The sequence below is a fragment of the Lampetra fluviatilis genome, chromosome 15, assembly GCF_964198595.1.
Source record: "Lampetra fluviatilis chromosome 15, kcLamFluv1.1, whole genome shotgun sequence".
Classification (NCBI taxonomy): domain Eukaryota; kingdom Metazoa; phylum Chordata; class Hyperoartia; order Petromyzontiformes; family Petromyzontidae; genus Lampetra; species Lampetra fluviatilis.
In genome coordinates, this window is record NC_136289.1 from 2,034,576 (window position 1) to 2,055,015 (window position 20,440).

Below are 20,440 nucleotides of genomic sequence, written 5' to 3' on the forward strand. Positions count from 1 at the left end.
ATTGGGAATACGAGTAACACGCATCCCCCCCCTACGCCACACCACCCATGCAAATCAAATGGATAAGCTGGTGCACGATCGCGATCAGCCTGGCCAGCGCAGTGCCACTCTGCACTAACTTAGGGTGCGCAATGGTGCACTGATTCATTCATTCATTAAGGTTGATTCTTTTAGCTCAAAATAAGTGTCAAATTTCAAGTGTAAAAAATCTTTTTTTTCAACTTGTATATGTTGTATGAAATGTTTTCACGTGACTCCTGCAACTACGAGTAGCTGCTACACTCACCCCGGTGCGCCGAATGGGAATCAACGCATCTCTATGTATATGTGTTGATCTTTTACACCGTACGAAGCCGTGCTAATTGTAGATGCGATTTTGCAGGCTACTGTATAGTCACCCTTGCTAGAGACCATTATTTATTACTTATTACCATTGACTGCCAAAATGAGTGTTTCTCACTGTTTCCTACAGTATTTGAAAAGCTACTGGTAAAACACGGCAACTGATGCGATGGCACAAATGGAGTTGCTTGATGTACGTATTTGATCCGCACCTCTGGCGAAGTATAATGGGAAGTGCTGTTGTGTGCTGAACAAATTGTACGCTTGTTCACCCAAGAATCTCAATGAATCTCAACTCTATTTCAAGAGGGTCCTACCAAGTTTTTGGGAATTGCAATGTGTAAATCCCAATTTATTTGCAGGTAGTTTCCCAGCATTTTCAAATACCAAGTTAACTGCATCTAAATTAAAATGTTCTTACGTTGTTATCCATTACAGCCAGAGCTGTCCAGCGCTCAGATTTGGGTGTGTGTGAGGGGTTAGAATACTCCAGACAACATCCCGTGAGATATTAAGCCCAGGTGTAAAGGTTACATTTTTATACAGCAAAGGTACACTGCTCACGAGTCAGAAAACTAGGCCACAGTCGCTAAGAAAAGCCAGCATAAAGGAGGAGGGAGAAGAAAGTGTTTGGGTATGGAATAGAGCAGTGGTACTTAACCTGGTGTCAGTGCCAGATTATCATAGTAGCAAAAGTAGCATATACTACGGGCCCAGCACATTCAAGGGCCCAGCGGTAAAAAAAATGCAATCTATCAATTCCGGTTAAATGATTCTGCACTTGCTCTATTACTATAGTACTATACTGCCTTAAACTTATATTAACGACTGGGTGTTTAAGGTTAGTGATTTGTCGTATTATCTGGCTGTATAGCAAATGAAAAAATACAATTACTTCACTATGCAACTTAAAAATGTGTTTAAATATTTAAGTGTTTATTTATTTATTTAGGGACCTTTTATAACACACTAGCGGTGAGTACCCGGCATTGCCCGGGCGAAAAAGGCAGACACACACATGTAGTTACACACACAAATCGCCTGACACAAATACATAGAGTTATACACACATATCAACCCACACATACATACATAGACTGAACAACAACAACCGCCATTCGCCAGTAAGTGGCGGTGACATCACCACAACGCTCGTACCAGGCTATGTGCACCTTGAGGCCACTTAAAGTGTCGAACGCCCGCTGGCAGAAGGTCACGGGGCAGACCCAGATGGCACAGGTCGACTGACTGAGACGACTGGCTGATGCACCACCCGTGCCCCTTACTGTGGCAACGTTCTGTGCTTTAGCCACCCAACGCTCCGCTCGTTGTTGTGAGCGTCGCTCCTCCGCCCTCCGTTGTTGTTGGAGGGCGACTGCCTCCAACTGCCCAGTAGCGTCCTTCAGGAGGCTCCTCCACAGAGGCCGATCTTGACACGGCTGGTACCAATCATCGGCAAGTCGACTCAGCTCCACGTCCTCCTGTACCACATCACTCCATGTCTTCTCTAGCCCGTGCCGGGCTGTTAGCCCCCTTGATCCAGCCGAACAAAAGATGTTTAGGTATGCGGTGTCTGGCCATGCGGGCTACATGACTCAGGCAACGCAGCCTTACCTACCGGAGGAGCTCACTTTGTCCACATCTTTCAAGGAATTGTGAGCTCCTTACACAATGCAGCATGGTTAAATACAGGATGGATTGTTGGCAGGCCATCCTAAATGTTTCTAACCGGCGAAGATGTTCCATTAGGGGGGGGTCCAAGTTTTGCAAGCGTAGAGAAGGGAGGGAATGACCGTGGCTGAGAAGACCTGAAGCTTCGTGCGGAGTCATAGGCCAGGTATCTTCCACACAGTGTTACGCAGCCAATGAAAAGATACTGCAGCTCGACTGATTCGGAGTGAGACCTCTGCTGTTAAACCGGAGCCGGTCATTAGCACTCTGCCCAGGGAAACTCTCCACTGTCTCCACAACTGCCCCATCACCAATTGGGAGTTGTGGGGGTGGATTGTCCGATGCTACAAAATAGCCAGGCAGGTGCTTAGCTTTGGTTGGGCTGATGGTAAGGCCCCACCTGTTGGTGGCAAGCTCCAGGTTCAGCAGCAGCACCTCGAACTCCTCCTCGGAGTGAGTAGCCATTAGCAGATCATCGGCATACATAACGTGGTTGAGCAATAGGGAGCCATCCCTTGACCGCACCCGGGCATCGATCAGCCTCCCATTGTATCTGTAGCAGATGGGAATTCTTCCGGTACAGGCATTGAAGGCTCGACGAACTATGTGGTCCAATGTGGGAGTCAGAGGACATCCCTGTTGCACCCCAAGGTGTAAAGGGAATGGCTCTGACTCACGGCCACGTAGTTAAGACGCGGGGCCGCTCACCATCATGAAGGTCCTTAAGGATGGTGATGAGTGGGTTCGGGACTCGGAAAGCACGAAGAGCAACCCAGAGGCCAGGCCTACTGATGGTATAATAGGCCTTGAGCAGGTGAATAAAGCACACGCATGGACTAAGATGCACACGTGGACCTACAGACACGCATAGAAATGGAGTTACACTGACTAACATGGAGGCATGCACACACAGCGACTAACACACATACGCACATGGACTGAGACACACACACAGACATATGGACTGACACACACAAACATATCGACTTACAGACACACACACATATGGACTCACACACACATAGATATGCACTTGAGATACGCACACATGGAGTTACACACACATATCGACATACACACATACAGCGACACACACACATACATAGAGTGACACACACATTGCCGTACACACACATACACATGTGGACTGTCACACAGACATCCACTTGAGATATACACACATGGAGTTGCACACACATATATGGACGTACACACATACAGCGACTCACACACACCGACTCGCACACAGCAATACGTGGACTAAACCCACATTGACGTAAACACACATATGTACTTACACACACACATATGGACTAAGACACACACACATGAACTTACACGTACATAGACTGACACACACATAGCCCTACACACACATACACATATGGACTGTGACACACAGGTATCTACTTTAGATACACAGACATGGATTAACACACATGGACTCACACACAGACGCATTGACTTACACACACACATCGAGTGACACACACATGTATAGACTTACACACACATGTGGACTAACACACACACATATGGACTGACATACACATCGACGTACACGCACACAGAGCGACTGACACACACACATGGACTAACACACCCACAAACACTTTGACGTTGTCCGTTCGAAAAAGACACCCACATGGAGTTAAAGACACGTATGGCTCTACATGCACACACATATGGACTCCAAGACACACACATGGACTCACACACACATCGACGGGCACAGCAATCCCCGATGATGGCACTGCTATCAATATCGCAGTACTACGTATGAGTAAATAGCGTGACGTGAGCGATGGAAACAATAGAAATGCATTTAAGAAATAAGCAGAAATCACAGACTGGCAGTAGACCGTGGCGGCGTTATAAAAGCACAGCAAAAAAAGTGGAAATTGAGCAACCCAAAAATCCAAAAAGAGTTTTGTGTACACAAACATAATTATTGTAAGATGTCAACTTGTTTCATAATGGTACACAATTAAGTTGAGTTGTTATCTTCACAAAAACATAATTACTGTAACATCTGTGAACTTGTTTCATAATGTTAAACAATGAAGCTGAGTTTTTATCTGCACACAAACATTATTATTGTAATGTTTGTCAACTAATGTGTTTAACAATAGTAAACAATGGACTTGAGTTGTTGTACATACCATAGCCATGTTGAGGCCTTGTGCCATACGTAGTCCACGTCCTGGCCTACATTGGCGAGGCGGCAGAGTTGGCACGTTGCCAGGCTAGGGGTTGGGCCGCTACCCCCCCTCCCCAGCTTCCCCTGGCCGTGCAAGAATAATGCTATGTAAGCAGTAAAATATTATTATCTACGAAGTCTGTATTATAAACTGGACGCATCGAGTTGGGGGGGGGGGCGATGTACGAAGTCTGTAGTATAAACTGGACGGATCGTGTTGGGGGGGGGCGAAGAGAACATGACACTGTGAAAAAATATCCGCAGCGTTATGTATGTATGTGTTGGCTGTAAAACGCGTAAAAGAAAATGTCCCCGTGAGCTCGAGTGAAGGCGCATCACTTGGTAGGTTCCGCACCCCCCCCCCCCACGCAATTGGCGTCACTTGGTACGGTCGACGGCGCGCAATAAGTAAATAATGAATAATAGAAACCGCAAAAAGGTGTTAATTAAACTACTTTAAAGTTTACGGATGCGAACACAGAATAGCCTATTCCCACCACGAGGCTTAGGGCGTGCCACCTGGCAAATTATTTCGGTCTTAAACAACACCCTCCGAGAGCCAAATCCTTCGCAAGTGCGAGCGCACGGAGACTTTTTATATATAAGACTAGCTTACATACCTGGCGTTGCCCGGGCCAAAACAATATTTCAAAACTACTCTTAAAAATCTAACAGCAGTGCATACTGACTGTGGTGGTACCTGTGATGATTACAGCAGTGCATACCGACTGTGGTGGTACCTGCTATCACTATAGTAGTACATGCTGACTCTATAGCAGTATTTATCGACTCTACCTGACAGAGTGGTGTGGTGAGGCCTAGTCCCGTGCAGAACCTCCAGCCTCGCCTAGATTGTCCAGCCGGCCGAGGTGGCGCCTTGACTGGGGTTGGGCTGCTACTCCTGACCCCCCCCCCAGCCACGATCTCCCCGGCCGCTCTGCAGTAATATCTATCGGCCTATAGTGGTAGCATCTAGCGACTGTATAGTAGTAACAACTGCATGCATCGGGGTGGGGGGGACATCACACAGTGACGATTTAAGCTCAGCGTTTAGTGTATTTTTCTAGCATTTTTTACGTGAAAGAAAATCCCCCCCTCACTCCCACCGAAGGCGTGAGACTTGGCATGGGCCATCCACCCCACAAAAGGCTCGTGAGTTGATATGGTCGTGCACGCGTCATAAGTAAATTAAGATATAGCGCAAAAATCGCACTAAATCGCTAATAAAACTCATTTAAAGTTGACGGATGTGAAAAAGGAATAGCGCTTGCTCACGGCAGGCCTTATGGCGTGGTACCTGGCTATATTTATTTTACATAAACCCCACCGTTGGAGAGCCAAATCCTTCGCAAGCGTCGAACACACACAAAGCCACACACAAACCCACAAACAGACAATTTTTTTACTTTTTGTATATATATAGATGCTACAGGTCCCGCACTAGCTTAATCCGGCACTGCCTGGTGTGCACGCACCTCCTGCAGGTGTGAGATGCCCTTTCTGGGAGTGCGAGACATGGCCAGATTTATTTTAGACGGCAAATCATCAAAACACAAATTAAGCACGGGCACATAAGTACAACTACTTTCTTTGGTTCTTTCGGTAAAGGCACGTATAAAGATACAATAATAAATTAAATTAAATACTAGCATACGACGTTTCGATTGCAACACAAGCAATCATCATCAGGTATACATTAAATAGAAACACAAATCTAGTATACTTAAAAATGTAATGTAATACAACAGAGAGTCGGATAACATAACAGTCAACACCCTATCTGGTTAATTATGTTCTTCCTGAGAATGCTAAATTTGAGAGAGAGATTAAACACAGAACCAGAAACATATAGACAGACATATAAGCAGACAGATATCACAGAGATACATAGAGAGAGAGCAAACATAGGCACAAAGAGAAACTACGCCTCTGTGTCGAGGCCTTAAATAGAGAGAGGGGGGGGGGCAGGGGCGGGGAGAGAGGGAGGGGATAGAGAAATTAGCATGTCCATAAGTGGAAATGGTGAGTGGCAAGGTGTAAAACGCTTGAGAGAGGGGGGCAGGGGGGGAGAGAGAAGGGTTAGAGAAATTAGCATGTCAATGAGTAGCACGATGAGTGGTACGGTACGAAAGCTTGAAATAAAATAGGAGGCAGGGAGAGAGACACACTAAATTACCTAACCTAGCAAAAATTTCGAAATGTAATGCAATGCAACACAGAGGGTCGGTCAACACACAATTAACGCATAGCCTGGTTGATTACGTTCTTCCAAAGATTGCTAAATTAGAAGTTAAGTGTGAAATTTGAAAAAACACAGACACGAATACCGATACACAAGCAGAGAGAGACAACGAAAAAAAACCCAGAGAGAGAGAGAAAAAACAAACTTAAAACTTCCCCGTAGAAGTGGTTCAAACTTAATTTGGAGCTTTCGTGACTGCAGGAATTATTCTTTGGTTCTTTCGGTAAAGTCACGTATAAAGATAAAATAATAAATTAAATTAAATACTAGCACAGAGGCGTAGTTTCTCTTTATGCCTATGTTTGCTCTCTCTCTATGTATCTCTGTGATATCTGTCTGCTTATATGTCTGTCTATATGTTTATAGTTCTGTGTTTAATCTCTCTCTCAAATTTAGCATTCTCAGGAAGAACGTAATCAACCAGATAGGGTGTTGACTGTTATGTTATCCGACTCTCTGTTGTATTACATTACATTTCTAAGTATACTAGATTTGTGCTTCTATTTAATTTATACCTGATGATGATTGCTTGTGTTGCAATCGAAACGTCGTATGCTAGTATTTAATTTAATTTATTATTTTATCTTTATACGTGACTTTACCGAAAGAACCAAAGAATAATTCCTGCAGTCACGAAAGCTCCAAATTAAGTTTCAACTACTTTATTTCATCAAACCTATTTATTTACATTAAAAAAATAACGATTGACAACCAAAGGGGTGCAAGGCTGCAGTTAAGGTTAAGGACCACTGGAATAGAGGGAAAGAGGCCAGGACATTCATAGGAAAATGGCTCTGTGGCTTTGTTCCAACTAGGCCCTTGCCTCTGAGCCAGTTAGAAGACAGTTGATTTGTCTTATTATCTGGCTTTATTTTTAAATTTGCGGTGACGTCAACGCCGTGCATGAGCACTTGGGAGCATGGCACTCAACCAGGCAGGAATCCACCCAGGTAATCGGCCCATCATTGTTTCTGCTATAGTGTGAATATTAAAAAATAATTATATTCTAACATGGGCTATTGTGCTACCGGTGTCGTAGATCATAATATGTATATTTGATTAACAAAACAGAGACATACCCAAACAACTATGCTTCTTAGGTCTTCCGTACAAAGGGTTACTAAGTCTCAAGGTCCTAGTCTGGATAAGTTTTAACAACAGGTGAAAAAAAATGTTCACTGATGAAGCTGGATGAACATGTGAGGTTCTGTATTTACTGCAACACACCACTTGTTGGCAGTAGTCAATATTACCAATGTGTCCCCATATTGTATTGTTATAGCTATGCAATACCATATATATTGTCGTATAGCCATGCAATACCATATATATTGTGTTATTATCGCCATGCTATACTACACATATATTGTATTGTTATAGCCATGCTATACCACATGCATTGTATTGTTATAGGCATGCGTTTTAGATGACAATTGTTGTCAAACATGTTGTTGCTTATTTCATTTTAGTCATATATTACTGTGGAACATTAACTTGATTTAAGTAATGAGTACAGATAAACAACAATTGCAAAGGTTAACTTATTTGGAAGAATACATTTTCTAGTATTTGTATTTTACTCATTTATATTCCATTAATATTCCAATTGTCCAATGGTGATAATGCCATCACATGATAATATGAAGTATCCATATGAAACTCTTTGAGTATGGTGTAACCCCATGTATGATCCAATGGGCCACACAAGGAGATGTAGAAATGCGTCTGCAATCCCTAAAAGGGACCTTTTATATCCTCACACTCGCGGGGGACACTTTTCCATTTTCCCTTCTTTCGAGACATATTTTGTCACTTGGCGGTAAAACTAGCATTTGTTTTTATCTCGGAGCCTGAATTTAGCCAAATTAAGTGAATAACAAAGTTATGTTCTTGTCATGAGTGATTAGACTAATTTGTGATTGGGGCGACAGTGGCATTCTAACCCAGAATCGTTCCCTCTTGCTGCGGTGGTGAGATGTTAACTCCCTTGCCTGGTATTCAGGAGGCCATGGGTTTGATCCCCGACGCTGACGCCTGTATATTTGGAGTTTGCATGTTCTCCCCCTGTTTACGTGGAGGTTTCTACAGGTCTTCCGGTTTAATCCCACCACATTAAGAAACACGACTTTAGATTATTTGGCTGCTGCTATATATTCCCACATATGATAAGCCGCTTTTTTGGCCAGGCCGCTTCTGAAAAAGAGCTAATAGCTCATTGGACGTTACCTGGTAAAAAAATAATAATTAGAATCTCAATAGTGCTTGCTCACTGCTCTGAGCCCTGCACCGCATGGTCATCTATTCGTTTTTCATTTAATGCTTTACTTGTGGTGCCTCATTTGATTCACGCAATGAGATTATGTTGGTGCTCTAAATGTCCAAATTATGGGCTGCTTTGTTAAGCTATCATTTGTGGCCAGGTCGCTTCTCAAAAATAAGTGAATATCTCAGTGGGCTTTGCCTGATAGGATGGGGATGGTTTAGTTTTATTTGTATGTGTCTGGGTGATTTGTTTACCTTTCTTGTACTCTCCACTATGATCATATTTTTTACTGTTTGTTGTTTTAACGTTCTTACCTGCCCCGACTATACATCTGTGAAAAAAGCTTTACAGCTCATCAGATTCCTCCTGTATAAATACATGTTCTAATTCTGATTCTTTATAAAGGGTCTTTTTGTTCAAATTCTTTAAATAAATGCACAGACAAATCATTGGGGCAAATTCTTCCATGACTACTACAGGGATTTTTCATATAACTCCTTAAAAATGTAGGCATTTTAACTTGGCCTGATTTCAAACCAATTGGATTCAGACATGTGCAAAGCTGATCCTGAACTTACGTGCACTGAACTTTTTGACAGAATAACATCCATTCTGCCATCCCGGCAGAATGGATGTTATAGTTCAAAATGTTTTTAGTATTCCTTCAAACCTTCTTTTTAAAAGCGTCAACCAAAAATAGATAAATTAAAATCTGGTGACTATGGGCTTGAGGCGCTGCATTAATAATGCCCTCACACTGTTATGTGCTGCATTCACATATTAACCTTATGGCAGTACCTCGGGGTACCATAGTACCCTGGCTTTCGCACAATGTCCGTGATGCAGTCATTTTTAGTCTGTTGATGGTCGGTGATGCGGCAATCGACTCATCGCGACGAGCTATACACGATGCACTATTCAACGTTGAATCTTTCGATAACACATTTTTTTATGCTAATGTTTGGCAAAGAAAGACAGGATCAATTTCTGCCCCGGAGCGACGCCAGTTTTCTTCTTGAGACACCCAAGTTTTGCCTTCGGTGCCGCAGCGGTGTCCGGATCCACCATCGCGTCAATCGAAACAAGCTGGCATTTGTTCGAGCGGGTGGGGGTTGCTTGCTGAATCGGGTCGTCGATCTGCGAGCTAATCTCGCTCGCGATTGCCGGGTAATATGTCAGGTATTCTGGAGGAATAAAAAAAGTACTTCTTTGAGAGCAAGAGCAATTTCTTCATCGTCAGGCTGCCGACAGGAGCCGTCGGCAAACGGATTGATTGCAACGTCCCCTGCTCGATCGTGTCTACGTTGCCGCCGAACAAATAATGTAGAATCGATCAACAGACGAGTTCGACATTCTCCTGCTTGATCAGCGGGACGTGGACGACCTCACTGTCGGGTGTCAAGCCAAGGTGTTTCATGTTAACGAACCCTTCATTGATCTCAAAAAAGTAGTTGAACGTGTAGCAAGTTGGCATCTGCTTGAAGTGCTTCTTCAAAATCACGTCCCAGCCCGTATAGAATGGGCGAAGTTCTGGAACATCAGGTTGTAATTGAAGTAATCCGCGGACAGGCAAATGTGACCATAGTGCGGCATGGCGAAGCTACCACCAAAATCCTCAATCTGAATCTAGATAGTGGGAAGGCCGTTTCATTCCTGCACTGACAGGCAGTCCACTCGGGTCGCCACCGGCTGCGTCGTTGTTGTCGTCGTAGTATTCCGGAATAACGGTGTCAAGGACTTTCTGATCAGGAGTGTGTTGTTTGACATACTCCTTGACGAATTTTGACACCGTTCTGTGCTGGCCGATGGCAGTAGGCGTTTACGTTCATCATCCAGAAGATCCTTGCCTTCGAGCTGGATATTGATTCTAATCCAGCAGTCGCAAACATCTTCGGCTGTATGCATCAAGCTAAGACCGGGATAGTACATGTGGATGTACTGAATCCATCTTGAAAAAGACACGAAACGACAGTCCTGGGCTTCCATCTTGACATTGTATCACCGATAGAGTTCGGTCCACATGATCTTCGGCGTGACGAGGTACTGTTTGGGTCGCCGATGAGCACACGGAAAGCCATCTTCAACCTCCCATGTTTCGGAGTCCTGTTTGATGGCGTCGAGATCAGCATTAGCAAGCGCGTGATGTGCCTTGCGCATGAAGAGTGTCAATTTCATCTTTGAGGACCTTACGCAGATGCACAACTTTGGAACCGCCGACAGAAATGATTGAACGAATCTCAATTTCTGATAGCCCTGACTGGATCATGTTAATAATGATCCCCTCAGACTACTGCCATTCCAATCCATACCGGATGTCTTCATCAACGCCAAATCGTTCTGAATCTTGTTAATCGCTTCTTGACCCAGCTTGGCGATCACACGCTGCAATGCCATCATCTTGCGATTGCACCATTCACGAACAATGCGACGAGGAACGGTCTGCTGCGAACCACCAACACCGACCATCCAATGAACGCTTTCGACACTCGATAACGTGGACAATCACGAAGACGCCGTCCTGGAAGCCAATGATGCACCCGTCATGAATGTCGCCACTTCTGCCACCGAAGATAACGGGTCTGCCACCAACGAAGAGACACCTGCCACAGAGGATGCCGCTCCTGCTGCTGATGCTGACGTGCTCGACATGAATGCGAGGATGTGCTTCTCCCAGCTAGTCGCGATGAAGTTGGATTCAAAATACTTTTTTAAGTCCTCGATCTCATTGAGAGCGCTGAGAATGGCAGATAATGGCCTGGATACCCCAGTCGCAGAGTTAAATATACCCCTGGAAAAAATAGTGTCCCAGAAATAAAATATCTAATTGCCTCAGACATTTTGTATTATTTGATACCCCGGGGTACCAACATGTTCTCCACAAAAAAAAAATTCGTTTAATATCTTGAATTCATGGACAGAATTTAAAAAATATATACATCTCATTCACCATTATTTTCCTTGATTACATTTATTTCGCTCTGACATTCTGCATTACGAACTATCGGACCTCCCATCACAGATGATATGTAGATACGTTGACAAGGAGTGACAATCATGGAAAATATTTGCAGCTGAAAACAAACTTCATCACCACAGTTACATCAGACTAATATTTTTTTGAGAACAATGATACTGGCTTCCAACAATGTTCCTCTAGAAAGCAGCTGCTATCCACGAAACCCAAATGGGAATCGCCAATTAGGGTTAATTAAACAATATATTACGTGCAGTCTGCTTCACGGTGGACGTTTAAGATCCAGTGACATTACTTAAAAAAGACTAAGCTATGTGTAAATGTTGTGGATTCACTCTTCAACACACCGGTGGGCTAAAGTAGTGAACTATTTGTCTTTTGTCAACGTGACACTTTTTTACTGATTGGCCGTGTCGGGTGGTGGAGGGTTACAACACATTTATAAATAACGCAATCTAACCCAAAAACGTTTTAATTCTGTGGTCATGGTCTAAAAAAATTGTCACAATTGATGAATGACAATATGGTACTCGCACGATTATTACTGGCTGACTATTGCTCATTTCAAGGCCAGTGCTGCGTTGACGTTGTGTGGGGACAGCTGCCACTCGGCTAGACTACAGCCAGACACTGGAATGGTTGAGATGAAATGTGATGACGTAAGGCGTGTTGAACTTCTGAGGCATAAGAGTGCCAAAAAACTTCAAATAATTAGCCTTACTGTTACTACTTATTTGCAAGTCCACTCTACTCCAATCGACTCCATTTGGTCCAAATTTAATCTACCCAAGCAGATGCTGCTTAGGAACATTAATTTTAACATTCAGACTGCCTGTTCCAATCACTGCAGCTTTTCCTACTTGAGGAGCCTACAAATAAATTACATCCAAAGCCAGGACAACTGCATTTCAATATCCACAATGACTAAGAATTACTGTGTCAATTATTGTAGTGGCCAGATATTGCCTTGTATACATCTCCATGAAAACATCTGTGAATGTGTTTTCACGAGTTTAACATGTGTTTCTATAGTATGCCACATATTATCATTTGCATAGTTGCTTAAATAAAAAGTCAATGAGATTAAACTGTAAGCACAATCTGATAAGACTGGTCAGTAATTACACAGGGTCGGTCTCTATCGACATTGTCTCATGCAATTTTGTGGAAGCCTGTGAATATTGCGCATTGTAATTAGAATGTGGTGGTCTACTTAAATTGCTCGTTGAACAGCCACTCACTAAAATATTCTCTCGCACATTTTGTCTGACGTGCACATTGAGGATGCTGTCCTGACATCGGCCCACAATGACGAGTGTGACAGTGTTTATTGAGAGGAACTACAAATAATAATAACAATAATTCTTCATGACATTACTCTAAACCTTATGCGGCCTTCCACAAGTGGGAGCTCCAGAAGGCCCCTTACGAACGTATTTCGTCTATTCTTCCATGCAGTTCAGACGTCTTGGAAGAAGTGGCAGTATCCACTATCTCTCAGCACGTACAATCTGGTGGGGTAGGGTATTTAAGCCTTTTCCGTTCCGATGATGTACGTACATTTACGACATCAGATTTAATAAATAAAATAACTTTATCAGGACGTCTTCAGGTCAGAAGATGTATCGAGGCTCCCACAAGGCCATGTGAGAGGGCACGTGACACAGTTTGGCTCTGGCTATACTAGAATGTGGTTGTGTCATGACATTTCTTTTCGACGAGTACAATATCTTGAAAAACAGCGGCGCTATGCCTCTCTGAATTAAATGAACGCTAACCGCTTGCACGTTCCGAGATTAAGCAGTGAACAGGACACCCACTCTGCAACTTGCAGATTTCTCGGAATGGAAAAGGGTTAAAAACTTTCCCCATTGTTTCAACTGCAATGCTGGGAGAATGAATCAGCAACCTCCGGATTGCAAGTCCAGTGTGAGAACCATTACACACCATGACAGCATTCCTTCATTAAATATATGAATGAGTTATCTAGCAACTTCATTGGCACTTGTGGCAACCTAGACTTTATCTTCCACAAACGGTTCAGTTTGACGTTTTCCAAGGAGCACCAGATGTCCTTGCAAGGGATCCACATCATCACACAAGCACAGAGGAGGAGCAGTGTCACATCTCTTGCCAACTATAATGAATCCATCTGTGCATTGACATGTCAGGTAACCTCTACACCACCGTCCACAGATGATGAAATGATGCTGCACCTTGACCAATGTGGAAATATATATTCACGGTCTGCCATCAATGAGGAAGCCACTTAATTATGTGTTGCATCATAATCGTCATGATCTTCCTATTGTAAATGAAGAAATTCGAGGGCCTAGAGCTTCATGGTGTCAGCTGACCTGACAGATTGTTTGGTGAGGCTGATGCACGGTACAACGTCTTTATTAACAGCTCTCATGGCCATAGTAGACACTCGTTTTCTCTTGAAATGTGGTGCAATCACAAAGTCACAGGTATACATAATGTAACTCAAGAACAAGGATCCACTCCTAGACAGCAGCTTTGACTCAATCAGCTATCCATTGTATAATTTGTCGAATAAGGATCCCAAAAATACATCCCTGGAATGCTGGAATCCCTTTCATATTGGGCAGCACTGTCTGGTTCCCTCAAAGAAAGGGAAACAACTCTTGACTTCTGACTTTGTTGTTGAACAAAATATTTACCCATGGATCATGCCATTGTGACACGATCACGTGAAACAGACCGCATGGGGTTTTCTTCTTGTTTCACTGTAGTGATATGACCACACTCTACGATACCTGCTGCCAAACTGTGCCATACGCCCTCCGGCGTGAACTTTTTAGTTCTGATTCCATTCCGATGACATTCATACGCGTGCGTACACGCATGCCATCGAAACGGAATTGGAAGATAAACTGATGATGTACACACACGTACGTCATTGGAATGGGATGAGCGCTCTGGGCCATTACCCACACTCCTTTGCGGCTGGCATGCCGCCCAGCCACACGGACAAGCAGCTGGACACTAATTTAAGCAGAGATGTGACACACTGAGAGCAATCTCTCCGTGTTACGAGTTTTGCTTCTCGGTGGGGAGGAGCCACTGGTTTAGTTGCTGGGTGGGGGGTGGGGTGCAGGCGTAATGCCTCCCTTGGCTACAGGCCACCACAGCAGTTTGGCTCCACAGTTGACGGCTCAGGGGGACCACACACACACCTGGGACTCGTTTCTCCCGTGCCGAGTGGTGGCTCACGACTTAATTTTTGAGGAAGCAACAATCCTCAGCTCATTTTTTTCAAAATTACAAGTGTTATTTTGTTGTTGCTGTTAATGAAATGACCACGGTTTTTTTTATCAGACGCCCAAGAGACATTTAAACCCCAAGATGCCAGAAATGAAGATCACTAATTACTGAAGGCATGATCTGTATTTTGTTGAGGTTATCAATGTTGTACGGTGCGAGAGATGTCAATGGATTTTGGGAGGGCTTCGTCCAGAGTGGATTGACCGTGATTGACGATGAGAACTATCCAAAACCCTATGCCATAAACAGTTGTAGAGTAAGCTTTAATCAAGCCTCTTCGGTTGATGTCATTTCCCTCGCTCTGTATGCAATAGGTCGTGGGTTAGAACCCCACCCTGACGATGCGTTTATATTTGGAGTTTGCATGTTTTCTCTACCCGTGGTCATGTGGATTTTTCTCGGGGTCCTCCGTTTTTTTCTTCCACACCTAGAATCAACGTCATACGTTTAGAGTATTTGGCTGCTATAAATTTCAACGTAATAAACCACTTCCTTGAGCTACGATTTGTGGCCAGATTGCTTGTGAAAAAGAGCTACATAGCTGAGTGGGCCTGACCTGGTCAAATATAAACTGTTAAACGTATTAATTGCAATATGCACTAAACGCTCCATTACAGCCACCGCCACGATCCAGACGCACGCACACCGCCACGCTCCCTACACACTACCCACACACCACCATGCTCCCCACACAAGCGAACCGCCACGCTCCCCACACGCTCCCTACACGCACACACCACCACTTGCGCACACCACCACAATCTCCACACACGCGCACACCGTCGAACGCACGAGCAGCGCGGTGGCGCCGCGGGCCCACCTCGGTCGGTGTCGTACAGGTAGACAAACTGACGCCACTTGTAGTGCGCGATGAGGTCGAGCAGGGCGATGGTGATCGACGGCCGCAGCTGCAGGATGAAGGACGTGTTTCCCTCGGCCGGGAAGCTGGGCGTGATGAAGGACACGTGCAGGGCGCCACAGAACGACGTGAGTGTGTTCACCGACTTCTTGTCGTAGAAGCCAAAAATGGCAAAAACGCCACGCGAAAACTGTGAGCAGACTGGGGGAGAGGCACGCGCGAAGCAAAGGGTGAAAGGTCAAGACACTGAGTAGTTGGGAACTTTGCTTCACAGTAATACGAACGATCGCTGAGGAACCACAGACAAGCCGCAAGGCAGCAGTGAAGCGATGAGCCAGCACCAACAATTGGCCGGGCTCTGCAGTCCTCTGTACACGAAGATATCTTCAGCCAAGTAATGATTGTTGGGAAAGCGATACCACAATTAACTGTCACATGGTGACATCGTTTTGAATTTCGTCGCAGCAAGACTGGATGGCAGGCGATGTGTGCAGTGTCAGAAACCAACCATCACCCCCTGATGAAGGCCGCATTGCTGCTGTGTGGAGTAGCCACAACTGAAACTTGTTGGGCTGAAACAACTCACATCTGAGTTATTAGATGGCAGCCAATTTTCCGAGAAGTCCGCACATCAATACGACAGTTAGACACTTAAATTACGAGTTAAATGCCATATATTTAAAATATAACTTTTGGATTGCACCTTGCATAGCAGAATGCTTTACTCTCCAAATTATATCACCCAGTCTTAAATATCTATTTATGTTACAAGCCTAAAATGTAGTTAATCCTTTGGTGATAATGATAGTGGTGACAAAAAAAACAACGATCTTAGTGATAATCGCATCGTCCATCGTAAAAAGAAAACTGGCTGAAACGTAAGCCAGTCTGCTGATAACTAGTCAAATCACCATCCTAAAGCGTATTTATAATGTATTTTTTTACCATTTATCAGCATGACAGTTAACGTTCTCTTTTAACAGATACTACTGTACGATTAAAGAGGTTTGTGCCATCAATCGATTCCTGCACGACCATTAAGCTAAAACTTGTATTCTGGCAGTATTGTATTTTTAACTGCAGTTGGTGTGCAATAGGCCACAGTCCTGCCTCACAATGTGGCGAGCACACGCAGAGCAAGGCTGGTGAGGGCTACCAGCGAGGTGGTTGACATCTCGCCTTCAAGAAGGCATCACGGGTATCGCATTTCCGTTTAGCATGGTTGGCTATGCATGGGGCGAAATAAGTTCAACGTACACACATCACGTGACAGGCAGGCCACCGCGGTTGTTGTCCGGAGAGACTGCTCCCTGCCACGGGACCGTGTAGTTGCTACCAACTAGCTCGCAGTGGATGGGAGGGGGTTAGTAGAGCTGTGTGGACCGTGTGCTAGACAATGGAGGTGGCACCACGGGCCGGCGTTTCACCCAGCGTGGGTGGGACGAACGTGATTTGACAGGTTAGTCCGCTCGTCTCACACTAACATCCGACACCAGGTTCCCAGTGAAAGCGATTATCGTTCAGAATAATAATGGGACACGGAATAATTCCACTTATCCATGACTCATATCATGTGCCACAGCTGTAGGGTCTGCAAAAAATACCTCTTATTGTCTGCGGACAACCGTGCAAGACACGAGGATCCACAAGATTGGTCCACCATATTTCCGCGAAAGAAGGACTTATCCTGTAGGGGTAGTGGCGCAGTTGTCAGCATGCTGCACTGTGAACCATGTGAGACCTGGGTTCGATTCCTGGCCAGTGCTAACGTCGGTGGTGAGCGATATCCGAATCTGTACTGGCCCGCACCTCGGATTAGCACGGTTGGCTACGTACAGTGCGAAAAAAGTTCAACATACACTACACATACACACTACATACTACACTATACACTACATTACGTGCTACACTATATACGATATACTACACCACTGTACTAAATTGAACACGAATATCTTAGAACTGCTTGTTGTGTTTAGTCTGTTGTCCTTTCCCCCGCACCTCGCAGTAGCATGGTTGGTTACGTACGGTGCGAATAAAATTCAACATAAATGCATACGGCCCCACTTTGCGAACCGGCGCTTGCCAGTGTGGTGAGGTGTGGTCAAATAGCACCCTTGTCTGAATGTATGCATGTTGAACTTCTGTCGCACCGCACGTAGCCAACCGTGCTAATCGGACAGGCGTGACTGGAGGAGGCTGTCATACGCCAGTAGATTGACAAAGGGCTGTACTTAATATAATTATTGTTACAATGAATATTTTACAATGGTAATGCTTGTGACAGTAATGATACAAAAATAAAGGTAACGTACAATATGAGTCTGTAAATTGCTGTCATCAATTTAGGTCATGCATTATGTCGCTGTTTAAGTACATAAATTCTGAATAAACATATCCAGTGAACGGGCTAACACCTCAATGTAAGGGTTGGTAGGTAATGAAAATGTATGAAACTCCCAAATATATTGTTAATATCAGAAGGCAGTCCAGCAAGTGTCCCCTTGTAAGGGTGGCTATTCTCTGGCCACTCTGGTTTCATCCCGCATGCAAAACACGACTTTAGGAGACATCTCGACGCAGGGACATCAGCGAGGCTTTCCTGGGTGAACGTGAATAATCGTAATTATATGTTATATGTTATACTTATCGCTGCTGTTGTTGTGGCTGAATCTTGCTGTGCTGCTTTTTCATGTTTGGCAGACGTGCTGATGGAGCTTAAATGATGAATCACTATCTTCACTAGTCGCCCACAAGCAGAATGTATTACTCCGTTTTAATTTCATGAAAACAAATACGTTTGACATATGAGCCAGAACATTTATCCAGTGTCATCAGAACATTCTACACCACTTTCCAAGCTTTGTCTTAAATCGATATCAGATTTTAGAACGCTCACATGCATGCATACAAAAAAGTGCACAGACACCCACACACAAGACAAATACAAAATATAAAAATCCCCCGTATAGCCTTAACAAACTGTTATGGCAAGTGCTGTAAACGAGCACCTATAAACGCCAGCACGGCACACGAGGGCGTGGGTGACCAGCATCACTCCCGGCCGCATTCGTCTTCCTCAGTGGCAATGTTTACACACCGTACCAGGTACTCATTTGAGGCAGAGTCGATCTAGGAGGGCACAGGACCGGTTCAGATAATCACCACTGCTGTTGGCCGTGAGTGGAATCGAACTCGGGGCACCAGGTTCGTAGCGCAGTGCGCTAAACGATACACCAGTACCGCTCTTCACACACGCACAAAAACACGTGCACACACACAAAGATACACATATCCCCTGTTTACACTTCATAGATAAAAGCAGAAAGTGCTGGTAATGAGCGCCAACTACTAAGGTAGTTGATTGGAATAGCAAGCATGGCAGTAGCAATACAAGAGCGATAAATAGGCGACTAACCAACGGTATAGGTCACACTTCTCTTTCTGCTCACATTACTCAACTTATAAATTCCCTCCTATCGTCTCTTTTCCCAATTTGTTACAACCTTGGCGCTTTGGGCCTGTGCTCAGCAGCCGTGATCAAAGAAACATGCCTGGCCACTGAAACATTTTTATGCGGAATCATGTCTGCATTAACCACAATACCTGTGGTCAGAATGCAAACAAAAAACATACTCTTAAAATATATGCATTGTCCTTGAAACTGATTGGTCCACACCAGCGACAGCTTTCTTTTGAGCCTCGTCTCTGTGTTAGACCAGAGGACGCCAAAAGGCATACAGCTCATTCCTTGTAAAAAGCTTTCAGTTTTGTTGCCAGAAAAAAGGGGAAAAACCTATTCTTATATTTTGGTACTAGCAAAGGAGAGCCCATGATGTAGATACTCACCCAGAGCTTTCATTACTCTTATAGTACATTGTCTTTGAACTGTACGCCTTTTGGCGTAATTTTAATTAGTTGTTTTCATTTATTTTATTTTATTTTTTACCTACGTGACTTTACCGAAAAAACCAACGAGTATGAATCCTTGCAGTCACGAAAGCTTCAAATCTAGAATACCACGGAGTGTCCAGCCGCTCCAGGCCACCTTTGTCTCATCGATGCTCATGTTTACACACTGCACTGGGTACTCATTTGCGGTCGAGTCGACCTATGGAGGCCTAGGACCGGTTCAGATACCACTGTTCAAAGAAAATGAAGATAACGTTTTAGGATAAAATAAAATTTGATTGACATTGGCACAATGTGGCAGTTGATATTGCAAGATATTATAATGTAACTCTGCAGTGTATGGCACACTCTGACAACGGCTTGTTGCATTGCTGAGTAGAGGTCAGCCACAAAAGCAGGGGTCAACCGTACAACCCTTGCAACCTGCCTTGGCGCTTGTGCCAGCAAACAGGATTTGCAGCCATCAACATTCAGTGCACATGATTCACAGTTGAAGGTAAACGCGCAGCCCTGCAGTTGCTTTCTCATTCCACTGCTGGTGGTGGGGGCCTCAACGAGATGGAAAGCCATTCTAGAGTATAATACCGGACTCTGCCATGCTTGCCAGACGTCTTGGAACAGGTGGGAGTACCCACATTTGATCCTACCATCTGCCGTTCAACTAACTTTCAGAAACGTATCAGTTGTAT

General features: G+C 44.3%; 1 protein-coding gene across 3 annotated transcripts in view; it reads right to left on the bottom strand.

Annotated features, from left to right (window-relative positions):
* Nucleotides 1-20,440, bottom strand: part of LOC144936104 (glutamate receptor 2-like) — a 225,519-nt gene that overhangs the window by 99,480 nt on the left and 105,599 nt on the right. For all 3 annotated transcript variants that reach the window (XM_078862957.1, XM_078862956.1, XM_078862955.1), the window contains exon 3: nucleotides 15,801-16,040. In XM_078862957.1, coding sequence (XP_078719083.1) covers nucleotides 15,801-16,040 — 240 coding nt within the window. The remainder of the gene's footprint in view (nucleotides 1-15,800; nucleotides 16,041-20,440) is intronic.